Source organism: Mustela nivalis (genome assembly GCF_964662115.1).
Source record: "Mustela nivalis genome assembly, chromosome: 13".
In the NCBI taxonomy this organism is placed as follows: Eukaryota; Metazoa; Chordata; class Mammalia; order Carnivora; family Mustelidae; genus Mustela; species Mustela nivalis.
The window spans coordinates 24306681-24318917 of NC_139032.1; the positions used below are offsets into that span (position 1 = coordinate 24306681).

At 44.4% G+C, this 12237-nt stretch overlaps 1 protein-coding gene across 1 annotated transcript in view; it reads left to right on the plus strand.

The window, feature by feature from the left end:
- The first annotated feature begins 592 nt into the window (after positions 1-592).
- LOC309846386 (ras and EF-hand domain-containing protein-like) overlaps positions 593-12237 on the plus strand; it is a 76604-nt gene continuing 64959 nt past the window's right edge. The window contains 1 exon segment of the mRNA XM_082695292.1: positions 593-1454. Within this exon segment, the coding sequence (XP_082551418.1) occupies positions 916-1454 (539 nt within the window). The 5' untranslated portion in view covers positions 593-915.

The following is a 12237-nucleotide window of genomic DNA, read 5'->3' on the forward strand; positions in this document are numbered from 1 at the left end:
AGAGAGAGCATGAGCAAGGAGAAGGTCAGAGGGAGAAGCAGACTCCGCATGGAGCTGGGAGCCCGATGCGGGACCCGATCCCAGGACTCCGGGATCATGACCTGAGCGAAAGGCAGTCGTCCAACCAACTGAGCCACCCAGGCGTCCCTGCCAAAGAATTTTGATTACTAATTCTTTCTCAGGTTGTGGAGACTAGGACTGAGAAAAATTATTCGGATGCAGGGATCTGGATGATCTATGTGATTTCTGATGTGTATTAACCAGTTGGAACTTCACCTTGGGAGGACATGCATTAAGGAAAGCCAGTAAAATCAGAAAATGGGGTGTTCTGGTAAATTTCGTAGATTAGTTTGAAAAAAAAAAAAACTTGTTAATGCAGACGTTTACCTGTGTTCGGAATTACAAGAGACTGAAATAACGCATAACGTTAACCAACTTGGAGTCCTACCCCTATCTTCCTTTGCTCTTTTTGTCCAGGTAGCTTTGCACACTCCTGCTAGCTCTTGGCTTTACATGAGCAACCAGAGTTTTACTCCAAAGACCCTGGCAAACGCTACCGCTGAAGTCCCGGTTCTGGCCGGGTGTCCCAAGTCCAAGAGGCCCCACCCGTGCTCCACAGGCTGGAGCCTGGCACAGAAGGGACAGCGACTCCGGAGGTGTGGGAGCCCGAGCCAGGCGGCCCTCCTACCTGGCTGGGCGGAGCGGCGCCCAGCGGAAAATGTGAGAGCCGCTCCGCGGGCGCTCAATCTCAATCTCCAGAGGCTGCTGCTCTGCTGTGTGCGGAGTCCCGCTCTCCGCCGGAAACGGCTGGGTGCGGGACCAGCGCTAGAGCGCCCCGCCCCCGGCCCGCACAGGCGCTCCCCGCCCCCGCCCGGACATTCCTGCAAGCGGCCCAACCAGCGGGAAGATGCTGACATGCCCTGGCTCCCGGCGGCAGCAGGTGGCCCCGGACTTCCCGCCATCATAGCTGCCCGGGCGGGCCGCGCGCTCGGTCGCGCCCCGGCGCCGGCTGGGCTACCCTTGCCGAGCGGGATGGAGGCGCACGGGGACCGGGAGGAGCTGGCCCACCTGCGCTCGCTCTTCGCTGCCTGCGACGCGAACCGCTCGGGGCGCCTGGAGCGCGAGGAGTTTGGCGCGCTGTGCGCGGAGCTGCGTGTGCGGCCGGCCGACGCCGAGGCCGTGTTCCAGCGGCTAGACGCTGACCGCGACGGCGCCGTCACCTTCCAGGAGTTCTCGCGCGGCTTCCGTGGGTCCTGCCGCGGGGGGCGGCACCGAGGCTGGGCTCCCTGGGAGCCCGCGTCCGCCTCAGCCCAGGTGGGACCCGACCCCGAGGACAGCCAAGAGGACGAGGGCGACGGGGACGCGCTGGCAGCCCCCTGGGGTCGGGCGAGCGCCGGCCAGGCTTGGCAGGACTTCCAGGCGCGACTTGGAGAGGAGGCCAAATTCATCCCCAGGTGCGTGTGTGGGTGGGCGGGCGGGAGGTGAGGAGGGTGTTACCTGCCCTCACCGGTGCGCTGGCGTCTCCCTCTTAACCCGCAGATTGAGCAGACCTACCGGACCCAGCTCTTTCTGAGTTGCTTTTCTCCATCCAGCTATTCCGAGGGGGAAATCCCCTAGAGTTGAAGAAAGAGAGTGCGTTCAGAGTCAGGGTTTGGGGAGAAAGTTTGGCTTGCTCACTTCTGAGCCTTGCAATAGTCACTTTATTAATTACCAGGGCCGCAGTGAAATCCGCAACATCAAGAGTTTGTTCCCAGACAGAGTTTAGCAGCGCTCTCCAGATCTCATCGCACCTTCTAGTAAGCCCCCCTCCCCCCGCTGGACCCCAGAGCTGTGAGCTGCGGATTGTCAAATTGATGTCCCTGAGATGTAGTAGTTCTTGTATTTGTTGTTTTCCTACAACATAGAAGACGAAACATGTTGGGCATTTGTGTTGGTTGGACTTACATACTCACTGATACCTACCATGTATTAGGCATTTTACAGAATTCGTTCATTTAATTTTTGCAACAACCCCGGGATGTGGATTTTCTCATTTCTAATTGGAGAAATTTATAGACCCAGAAGTATAGACCTGTAAAACATTAAGGAACTTGACTGATTAATGAAAGAGCAGGGATTTGATCCCATATGTTGTTGAACTGAAAAACTGTCTTTTATACAATGGAATAAACTGATGAAGTTATATAATAAATTCTCTATGGCTCTGACAGAAATGATATCAAGTTACTAACTTAATTCTTAGGGGGAAAGGAAATGCCTGCAGGGCCAGGCGTGGAAAGATGCTTAGGTTTTATGCAAGAGTAATTTGCATCTGTGCTTTCCTTCCTGTCATGGTGTGTCTTGAACTGCTGTATTCACTTCTTCCTCAGACACTCTAAACATGTTAATGCTGTATAATGTATTCCTGCTCTCTGTTTGGATTATGGTTGAAAGGCAGCTTGCATATCTTAGACATAAAACTCAAAACCACACAGTCCTGGGAGGATCAGTGGTCTTGCTCACCCATCACAGCTTGAACCTGCTGGCTTGGGAGTCCCACCTCCTCCTCCTCCCAGCTCCTCCCTCCTGTTTGGAGAGTAGGGCATGGAGAAGGACTCACTGCAAGTATGAGAAGGATGGTGGAGAGAAAGTGGGTGTGATACTCACCTTTTCTATTATTTACAAATGAGTTAAAATACAATTTCTCCACTGGGGAAGTTGTAAGCATCGCTACAAACTATATTCTTGGAATTATCTTTTATCTGTAACTTGGTTTAGGTCCAACTAATTACAAAAGGCAACAATTTTAAGAATCAGGGAAGGTGAACCCACGCGATGTTTTACACACGAACCTACACACCTATCTACTTTTCACAGTTGTTAAGTCTCAGCAGCAAATATTTGACACTTAACCTTGAAATGATTAGGATGGTCTTCTAAGTATCAGTATAGAAACCAGGTTTTAGTATTACTGGTGATCTTGTTATTATCATGATGCCTTTCCAAACTCTTCAAAGGTTATTAAATTTAATGGGCACCAGTGTCACCTGGTAGACTTGTATTTTAAGCCACACCCCCTTGTGATTGGAGATTAACAAGTACAATATTTTCCTTCCTGTGCTTGTTCAAGTGGAAAAGAACTAAACTGAGTTGCTTCATCTGATTGTTACCATGGCAGCCAGTAACTGTTTTTGGTAAATTCAGTTGCTTCTATTCCACTTCCTCCTACAGCTGTTCACCTTCCCTTCCTCTCATCTGAATGCGGTAAAAATCATTTATTATCGATAATGCTGTTGGCATTATTTCAGCCAAATTAATTCTGCAGACGTTAGTGAGTGCTTATTTGGTGCCGGACACTGCCGTAGGTCCTGCCCTAGGTCCCTGGGGACAAAGAGAAGGATGAGATGTAGTTCATGCCTTCAAGAAGTTTATATGTGGGTGAAACATTTCTCAAAAATTTCATCAAAGAACATTTAAAGATAAGAGGGTTATTTGCAGGAAATTCCTTATATAGCGAACATAGCCCAATAGTAACCAGGAGCTGCTTTGAAGCCTTGAGTTTTTATTTTTAAAAAGTTCATATGTTTGTTCATTTTAACTCCATGATATATTGGGGCTTATTTTAGCATAAAGTATCACGTTTTCCTCCAGTGGGGAAATTGTTTCTCTAGGAACGTGTGCCATTTCATCGAGTGGCTTTTTTTCTCATCTGGCACCCCTGGTGGCTTCTTGTCCAGTGCTTATCCAGCGCGTTTTCATGTCCAGGTTGAGAAGATTAGTTATCAGGTATTAGAATGTTTGGCTCCTATAAGGCAAAATGTCGTAGTGTTGACAGAATTTCTAGTTGTAAAACCGATCAAACTTCTGGTTTAAAAATATTAAACAGGGTTGGGTTAAACTCCCTAGTCATCAATATTGTGGTCTTAGAGAAGAAATAAAGCTGCACTGTAAAAGGATGAAAATGGTCTCTGGGATGTGTGTCAACTGACTCTTCAGTTGGTTTTTTTGTAGAAGATTGAAAGACTCCTTCCCCTAAAGGGGAATGTCTTCAGTGGTCAAGCGACTGTTAGCCTGAGCTAGGGAGGTGTAAATCTTCTGCCGGGGCAGGATGGCCATCACCACTTCCTGGTGACCTGGAATTAGGTCAGCCAACAGGTGAAACCACAGTGGGCAAGGCAATGGGGTTATAGAAGAGAATTCAGGAAGGAAGATTGTGCAAGGCCAAGAACACTCCATGAAGTGGGGAGAAAATGTTGGGTCAGAGAGAACAGACTTGTAATAACCTAGTCTGGCCAATTTTTTGTGCCGGGGTGTTATGAAAGGGAGTTTTGTACCTAGTAGATACTTAATAAAGGTTTTCAGTAAATGTTTGCAAAATGAACAGAATAAACTGATGTTCTTGGATTCCTTGACTCATATACTGAGAGTGCAGTTTATGGTATGTGTATTTTCTTTTGTCGATTCTTCTTCTTTTTTTTTTAAATGTTCTGCTGTGACCTGGTCAACGTGTTCCAAGTTTGACAAGAAAGGAGGGAAATTTTGTGTGTGTGTGTGTGTGTATGTGTGTGTGTGTGTATAAATATTTTACCGGGGTAGTGGGATGGCAAGACTCTTACCTCTAGTTGGACCTGAAGTTTTTCAGAGTTTTCTGAACTCCATCTTTTGCAGTTGTAAGTATTATGTATGAATTGATTTCACTTCGATAATTCAAGTTAGAACCGCATATTTTTCACAAACAGAATCACAAGGATCGGCTGGCACGAGTGCCACCCTGGATTTGTGTGTGGACACAGGTATGGCCACAGTGGCCAGATCAGGGACAGACCCAGGCTGGTGCTTGTAAGGTAACAGGCGTTGATGTGATTGGTGACCTGCCAGGCAGGGCTAGGCTGCCACCGTTGTTCAGACACCAAAATCTATCCCCTCGACTCAGCTGTTTCTTTTGGTTTCTGATCTCTTCCCCCCAGCCCCATACACAGTTGAAGAGGAGGCTTTTCTGTTGATCATGGAGAAACTGAATTTAACTGAGAAGAACCAAAACTACCCACTTGTGAGCAGTGTATGGGTTGTCAAAAACGGTGTACTTCAGCATATTCGTGTAACTGTAGCGATGATTATAAAAATCAGGAGAAAAAACTCAGTGGCTGAACACCAATCCCACTTAAGCAGCACATTTTTAAAACAAGTAGCTCCAAGTAAGCAGAAGGATAGTTTCCACACTGGTCAGGTTTTCTTTTACATTTCCCCTCTCAGGTTCCACGTTCGCCCTTTCCAGTCTGATCGCCTTTTTCCCTAATAACATGGGTTATTTCCCTAACACGGGTTATTTCCCTAATAACACAGGTTGCTTCACGAACCCCCTTCTCTTCCATGATGTGCTTCCTTAGATGGGATGGCAGAGGGCAGATAGAGGCAGAGAAACAAACTCAGAGGTCTGGAGACGTGGAGCAGGAAGGGTGAGGGGAAGGGAAAGACAGAGGTCAACAGACAGATGGACAGACTGGATAGTGCCTCAGTTTCCCGTCTCTTTCCACTGAACGAGTTCATTGCCATGAGCCACCTTGAGATGGGGGAGGCAAATCAGCTCTGCTCTACTTGATTTTAGCTCTTGAGTATCCTCAGAGTGTGAGCATCTTGATGCTTTGGATGGTGTTTGTAGTATTTGAAGATACATTTTTCACTCAAGTGGCAGGAACATTATCTGGTGTTCATCCAAGGAGGTACAGACTTGTTCCAGCCTTGAGGCACAGCAGTGAGTTGGACCCCCGGTCCTGGAAGAGGATTAAGCGTGTATTTGCCAATGTGTGATATTTACCTCTGCCTCTGGCTTTGGGATCTCTCAGTGTTCTAACAACATTCATTCCAGAATTCTCTGCTTTTTCTGGGTTCAGAAGTGGGGTCTTTATAGATACATATCTTCGAACTGTTGTTGGTCTGCTGCTTTTCCTTTTTTCCTCTGGAGTGTATTCTGTACTATAATTCTGTGTGTCATTACCCCACTGCTGAGTAGAAGCAGCCAGTCTGTTGAGAAGACCACAGCTGTGCCTTGGACCTTATGAGCCTTGCTCCTGGGCTCTGCAGTGGTCTGTACATGGCTTGGTTTTTATGAGCTCTACTTGTTTGTGGTCCCTCCTGGTTTTGCTTTTTGAATTTTATCTCAAAGTAATGATTTCCTTTTGGCCTCCTGGCCCCAGAAACAAGTTCTGGCCATTCCATCCTTGGAGGATTATCTGTCTGGCTGGATTGTTAGGGGCCCTGCTCAGACTGTGAGGTTCAGTGTTTTGTTGTCAAGTTCTTGATAAGAGATGATTTATCCTGCCCTTATGGTGTGGACACAAAGAAAGAAGCTTAAAGTGGGGTATCCTGGGAAGACTGCATCCCAGGAACCACAGACTGTTCTCTTAACTGTCTTTTAACCTGAAGTTTTGATTGACTCCTCTCCTAAATCACTGATCAAACTCATGGTCCTACTACTCCTGTCACTTTGAGAATGGAGACGTTTTTGCCTGTTTCTTCATTTCTGTCTGGGTTACATAATCTTAACTTCATTTGGAAAACGGAAGTAGCTGAATCAGGCTGATCTGCCTTGAATGGAGGTTTGGAGGCTGCCAGAAATGGGACCCTGTCGGGGATGAGAAAGAGATTCCAAAGCCTGGGTTTTTTTTTCCCTTCTAAAATGGTGTATAGAGTATACATTCTTGCTTCATGGGTAACTTGTTAAAGCTTGGGCAGCTCCCCATTGCAGTATGTAGTTGGACGGGAGAGATGGGAACAGATCCCTCATCATGGATATTCAGGCTCCTTCTCTCTGAGGATATTAGTCTTATGTCAGGTTGTAAAATAGAAAGCAAACACTATATTCCAGAGGAAAGTTGTCACGGGGGAATATATGTATGACACATGATCTCCTTATTAGTTCCTCAAAAAGGAATTCCATTGCTTCAGCTTGTAAATATTTGGGATTTCCCAAATTATAATTGCGTTTTGTCAGAGCCGTTATAAAAGGAGCACAGTGAATTTTAACCTTTAAGGGCTTTGTATGTCTTATAAAAAGATCTATAGATGCAGTAGTTTGGACATGTTCCTTCAGTTCTTTCTCTCATGCACCCAATGTGCCTGCCAGCATCTTAGGCACTAGAGAGACTTTGTAGACTTGACCCTGACCTCCAATGAGTGTATTGTCTCAGTTTCTTAAGTAGATGGGAGTTGATACCTGAAGGACCTGGGATTACAGTATAATCAATGAAACTATACCTCCTGGTGTATACCCCAGCCTATGCACATTTCTGAGGGGTTCTCAGATCAGGGGCTACAGACCTTTTGGGGTCTTTACACGTATATTTGGGAATCTTAGAATACCGTACGTTATTGTTTTAATTTTGATGAAATAAAATACAAGCTAATTTGCACACACTTGGAATCATGTGGATGACTCGTGGCTTACAGAAACTCCTATGGTCATTGTAGCATTCTTTACTGTAGCCAAGAGGTGGAAGCAATCTAAGCACCCATTGACAGATGATTGGATTTTGATACCTACAATAGCATATCATTCAGCTTTAAGAAATAAGGAATTCCTACAATAGGCATCATAGATAATCCTTGAAGAATTACACTAAGTGAAATAAGCTAATCACAGAAGGACTAGTAACGCATGATTCTATTTATATGAAGTATCCTTAGTAGTCAAACTCTTGGAAGGAGAAGTAGAAAGGTATGTGTAGGGGCAAGGTGAGGGGAGAATGGGGAGTTGTTGTTTGATGGGTATAGCGTCTCAGTCATTTGGGATGAAAGGAGATTTGCTTTACAATAATGTGTCAACAGTAGTGTCCTGTAAAAGTTTTGTGAAGAAGGTAGATTTCCGGGGTGCCTGGGTGGCTCAGTAGGTTAAAGCCTCTGCCTTTGTCTCAGGTCATGATCCCAGAGTTCTGGATTTGAGCCCCGAATTGGGCTCTCTGCTCCATGGAGAGCCTACTTCCTCCTCTCTCTCTCTGGCTGCTTGTGATCTCTGTCTGTCAAATAAATGAATAAAATCCTTACAAATAAATAAATAATTAATTAAAAGAAGGTAGAGTTCCTGTATGTTTCTCACCACAAGAAAAAAACTTAAAAGAAATAGGAAATTTTTTTTAGAGATGAGAAATTGAGAAGGTACCAAAGTTCTATGTCTTAGCTTTTGTCTTTTGTTTTTGAGCTGTCCCAAGTACAGGTTCTTTCAAGCTTTGCCCCTTTAATGTACCCTTACTTGCTGTTCGTGGGTGAGCAAGAAGAAACCCTTGAGATAATGACACATTCTATTATTTATTCATTTAAAAGATTTTGTTTATTTTGAGAGAAAGAGCATGAACAGGGGGGAGGGGCAAGGTTGCTGGAGAGGCAGACTCCCTACTGAGCAGAAAGCCTGATGTGGATTCAGGGCTCTGTCCCAGGACCCTGAGATCATGACCTGAGCCAAAGGCAGACACTTAACTGAATGAGTCACCCAGGCACCCTGAGATGACACATTTTAAGGGCACCATCCCTACATACAGACACACATATCAAGGGCAAACACTCCCTTCAATTTCAATTTTTTGGAATTTAGTTTTGGGACATTTTATGAGAAGGTTCAACCATGAAACCCCATTGTGATTATTTACAATTATAAAATTATGGAGTGTGTTCAAGTGGCTGTTTTGTTATAGTGATGTCTTTGATCAAGAATGTTTTTTAAATGTCTGGATATAAAGCAAAAAACACAAGTGAGTTATTCATTCAAAAACCCACGTGCCAGGGTGAAAGTGTCGCCTGCTGTCAGAGGTGTCAGCCACTTAGAAATTCTTGCCTCCACAGACCAGAGTCTCAGTCTGTTCTGGGCTGGGCTGGACGAATTCCAGAAGAGTCACCGGACATTTGCTTAGAATATCCATGTTTGAGGACATTCATATGTCATGTTTTCTGACAGAAGTGTTATAAACCAGTGTTAGTGTTTGTGATGCAAAATACTTTTTCTTTCCTTCCTCAGGGATACATGGCACAGCACATACCTCTCTCTGGCAGATAGTGTTCCCTTCGGGATGTTAACAAAGGAATTACAGTGCAGGCATTCTTGCTCGGACATGGTGCATGCATTCCCAAAAAACACAATATTCTGCAAACACACAGGACATATGAAAAAAAAAAAAGGGATGGGGCTGACCACTCAGTATTGTACACCTTTGTAATCAGAGCACTCAAAAAAACAGTAACAATCCTAATAAGGTACTAGGACAATAAAAAAAAGTCATGTTAGAGTCTTAATAGACACAGAAATATAATAGTCTAGGAATCCTTATAGATAGTTTTAAAAAAATAAAAATACAGGATTTTGTAGTTAATTTTTTTGAAGACGAAGGAAGCTTGATGAGGAAGGTGTGTAGGTTGCGGCTGCTGAGTTATGGGGCGAAGGACAAAATGCATAAAGCTCTGAGAGAACCAAGACAAAGCACGTGGACAGCCTGTGCCAAAAGGAAGGCCCCATATCAAGTGGATGTTGTGTCCCACACTGTGACCTGCTGTCTGCTGCTTCAGCTTTGGGAATGGATGTGCATTTGGTGGCTGTTACTGGGTGGAAGTTGGAGGCACTGTATTAATATGTTGGGAAGTACAAGTTCTACTTAAGCATCACTCACCTATGAGCTAAATAATGCTCTAGGAACACAATTCTGGCAGAGCAGTCCTGGTCTTGAGTATGGATTCATGAGGGACTAGAGCAAGGCACAAAGCCAGGATCTTAAGTGAGGTTGGTTCCGTGTATGTAGATTTGGAGTCTTTGTACTGGTGAAGGGATAATGCATCACCTTGCGGCTAATAGATTACAGTGAATAATCTGTCTCTAGGCCAGTGAAAATCTGGCAGTCCGCAAAAGTCTGCATATCTTTCAGACAGGTTGTTACACTCCTACTGAGTCCTGGCAACAATTAAAAATATTCTTAGCTAGTTGAGCATTTAGGCCTTAAAAAGTGACCTACTCTGCCCAATGACACTTAAAGTTCTTGCTCAGCAACTGAAAAGTAATTCAGTTCTTATTGAATTCAATTTATTCAACTGAGTAAGTTGAATAATCTTTTTTTAACTCTTTTAGGCAGTGCTAGCTTGCATATGCTGTGAAGCTGGTAAATTTTTGTGTGTGTTTTTAGCACCAAAGTGCAATGATTCAAATCACCATGTTATTTAGGGTTCCCTAGAGAAACAGAAACAATAAAGTGTGTGGGTGTGTGTGTGTGTCAGAGAGGAAAAAAAAATACTTTAAGGAGTTGGCTCATTGATTGTGGAGGCAGATGAGTCCCAGCTCTGCAGGGGGGTAGACCAGGAGGCTGGAGACCAGGGAAGAGTCAGTGTTGCCCCAGAGTGTGATGGCAGTCTGCTGGCAGAATGCCTTCTTCCTTGGTGGAGGTCAGTCTTTATCTTACTGTCTTCAGGTAATGGAGTGAGCCGTGCCCACATTATGGAGGGTAATGTACTTTACATAGAGTCTACTAATTTAAATGCTACTCTGATTTACAAAATACCTTCACAGCAATATCTGGACATGTATGATGAATACTTGAGTACAGTAGCCTCACCAAGTCGACACATAAGATGAACCACAGCCACTAAGAAACTTTTTCAGATATTCTCAGTTTTTGAGATTACCTGAGTCTTGGGAATCAGTTTTGAAAAGATCAAAGAGCATTTTTAAATGCTTCTAGGCTATAAAATATGTACCAAAAAACTTTCAGTTATTTATCAGAATCTAGAAAGATCCCTGTACATCTCTTGTACCCCCTTTCAAATGCTGAAACACTCCAAAACAATATACCACATTTCCTTTTTTTTTTTTATAAACATATATTTTTATCCCCAGGGGTACAGGTCTGTGAATCACCAGGTTTACACACTTCACAGCACTCACCAAAGCACATACCCTCCCCAATGTCCATAATCCCACCCCCTTCTCCCAAACCCCCTCCCCCCAGCAACCCTCAGTTTGTTTTGTGAGATTAAGAGTCACTTATGGTTTGTCTCCCTCCCAATCCCATCTTGTTTCATTTATTCTTCTCCTACCCACTTAAGCCCCCATGTTGCATCACCACTTCCTCATATCAGGGAGATCATATGATAGTTGTCTTTCTCTGCTTGACTTATTTCGCTAAGCATGATACGCTCTAGTTCCATCCATGTTGTCGCAAATGGCAAGATTTCATTTCTTTTGATGGCTGCATAGTATTCCATTGTGTATATATACCACATCTTCTTGATCCATTCACCTGTGTATGGACATCTAGGTTCTTTCCATAGTTTGGCTATTGTGGACATTGCTGCTATAAACATTCGGGTGCATGTGCCCCTTTGGATCACTACATTTGTATCTTTAGGGTAAATACCCAATAGTGCAATTGCTGGGTCATAGGGCAGTTCTATTTTCAACATTCTGAGGAACCTCCATGCTGTTTTCCAGAGTGGCTGCACCAGCTTGCATTCCCACCAACAGTGTAGGAGGGTTCCCCTTTCTCCACATCCTCGCCAGCATCTGTCATTTCCTGACTTGTTGATTTTAGCCACTCTGACTGGTGTGAGGTGATATCTCATTGTGGTTTTGATTTGTATTTCCCTGATGCCGAGTGATATGGAGCACTTTTTCATGTGTCTGTTGGCCATCTGGATGTCTTCTTTGCAGAAATGTCTGTTCATGTCCTCTGCCCATTTCTTGATTGGATTATTTGTTCTTTGGGTGTTGAGTTTGCTAAGTTCTTTATAGATTCTGGACACTAGTCCTTTATCTGATATGTCGTTTGCAAATATCTTCTCCCATTCTGTCAGTTGTCTTTTGATTTTGTTAACTGTTTCCTTTGCTGTGCAAAAGCTTTTGATCTTGATGAAATCCCAATAGTTCATTTTTTCCCTTGCTTCCCTTGCCTTTTGCGTTGTTCCTAGGAAGATGTTGCTGCGGCAGAGGTCGAAGAGGTTGCTGCCCGTGTTCTCCTCAAGGATTTTGATGGATTCCTTTCGCACATTGAGGTCCTTCATCCATTTTGAGTCTATTTTTGTGTGTGGTGTAAGGAAATGGTCCAATTTCATTTTTCTGAATGTGGCTGTCCAATTTTCCCAGCACCATTTATTGAAGAGGCTGTCTTTTTTCCATTGGACATTCTTTCCTGCTTTGTCGAAGATGAGTTGACCATAGATTTGAGGGTCTATTTCTGGGCTCTCTATTCTGTTCCATTGATCTATGTGTCTGTTTTTGTGCCAGTACCATGC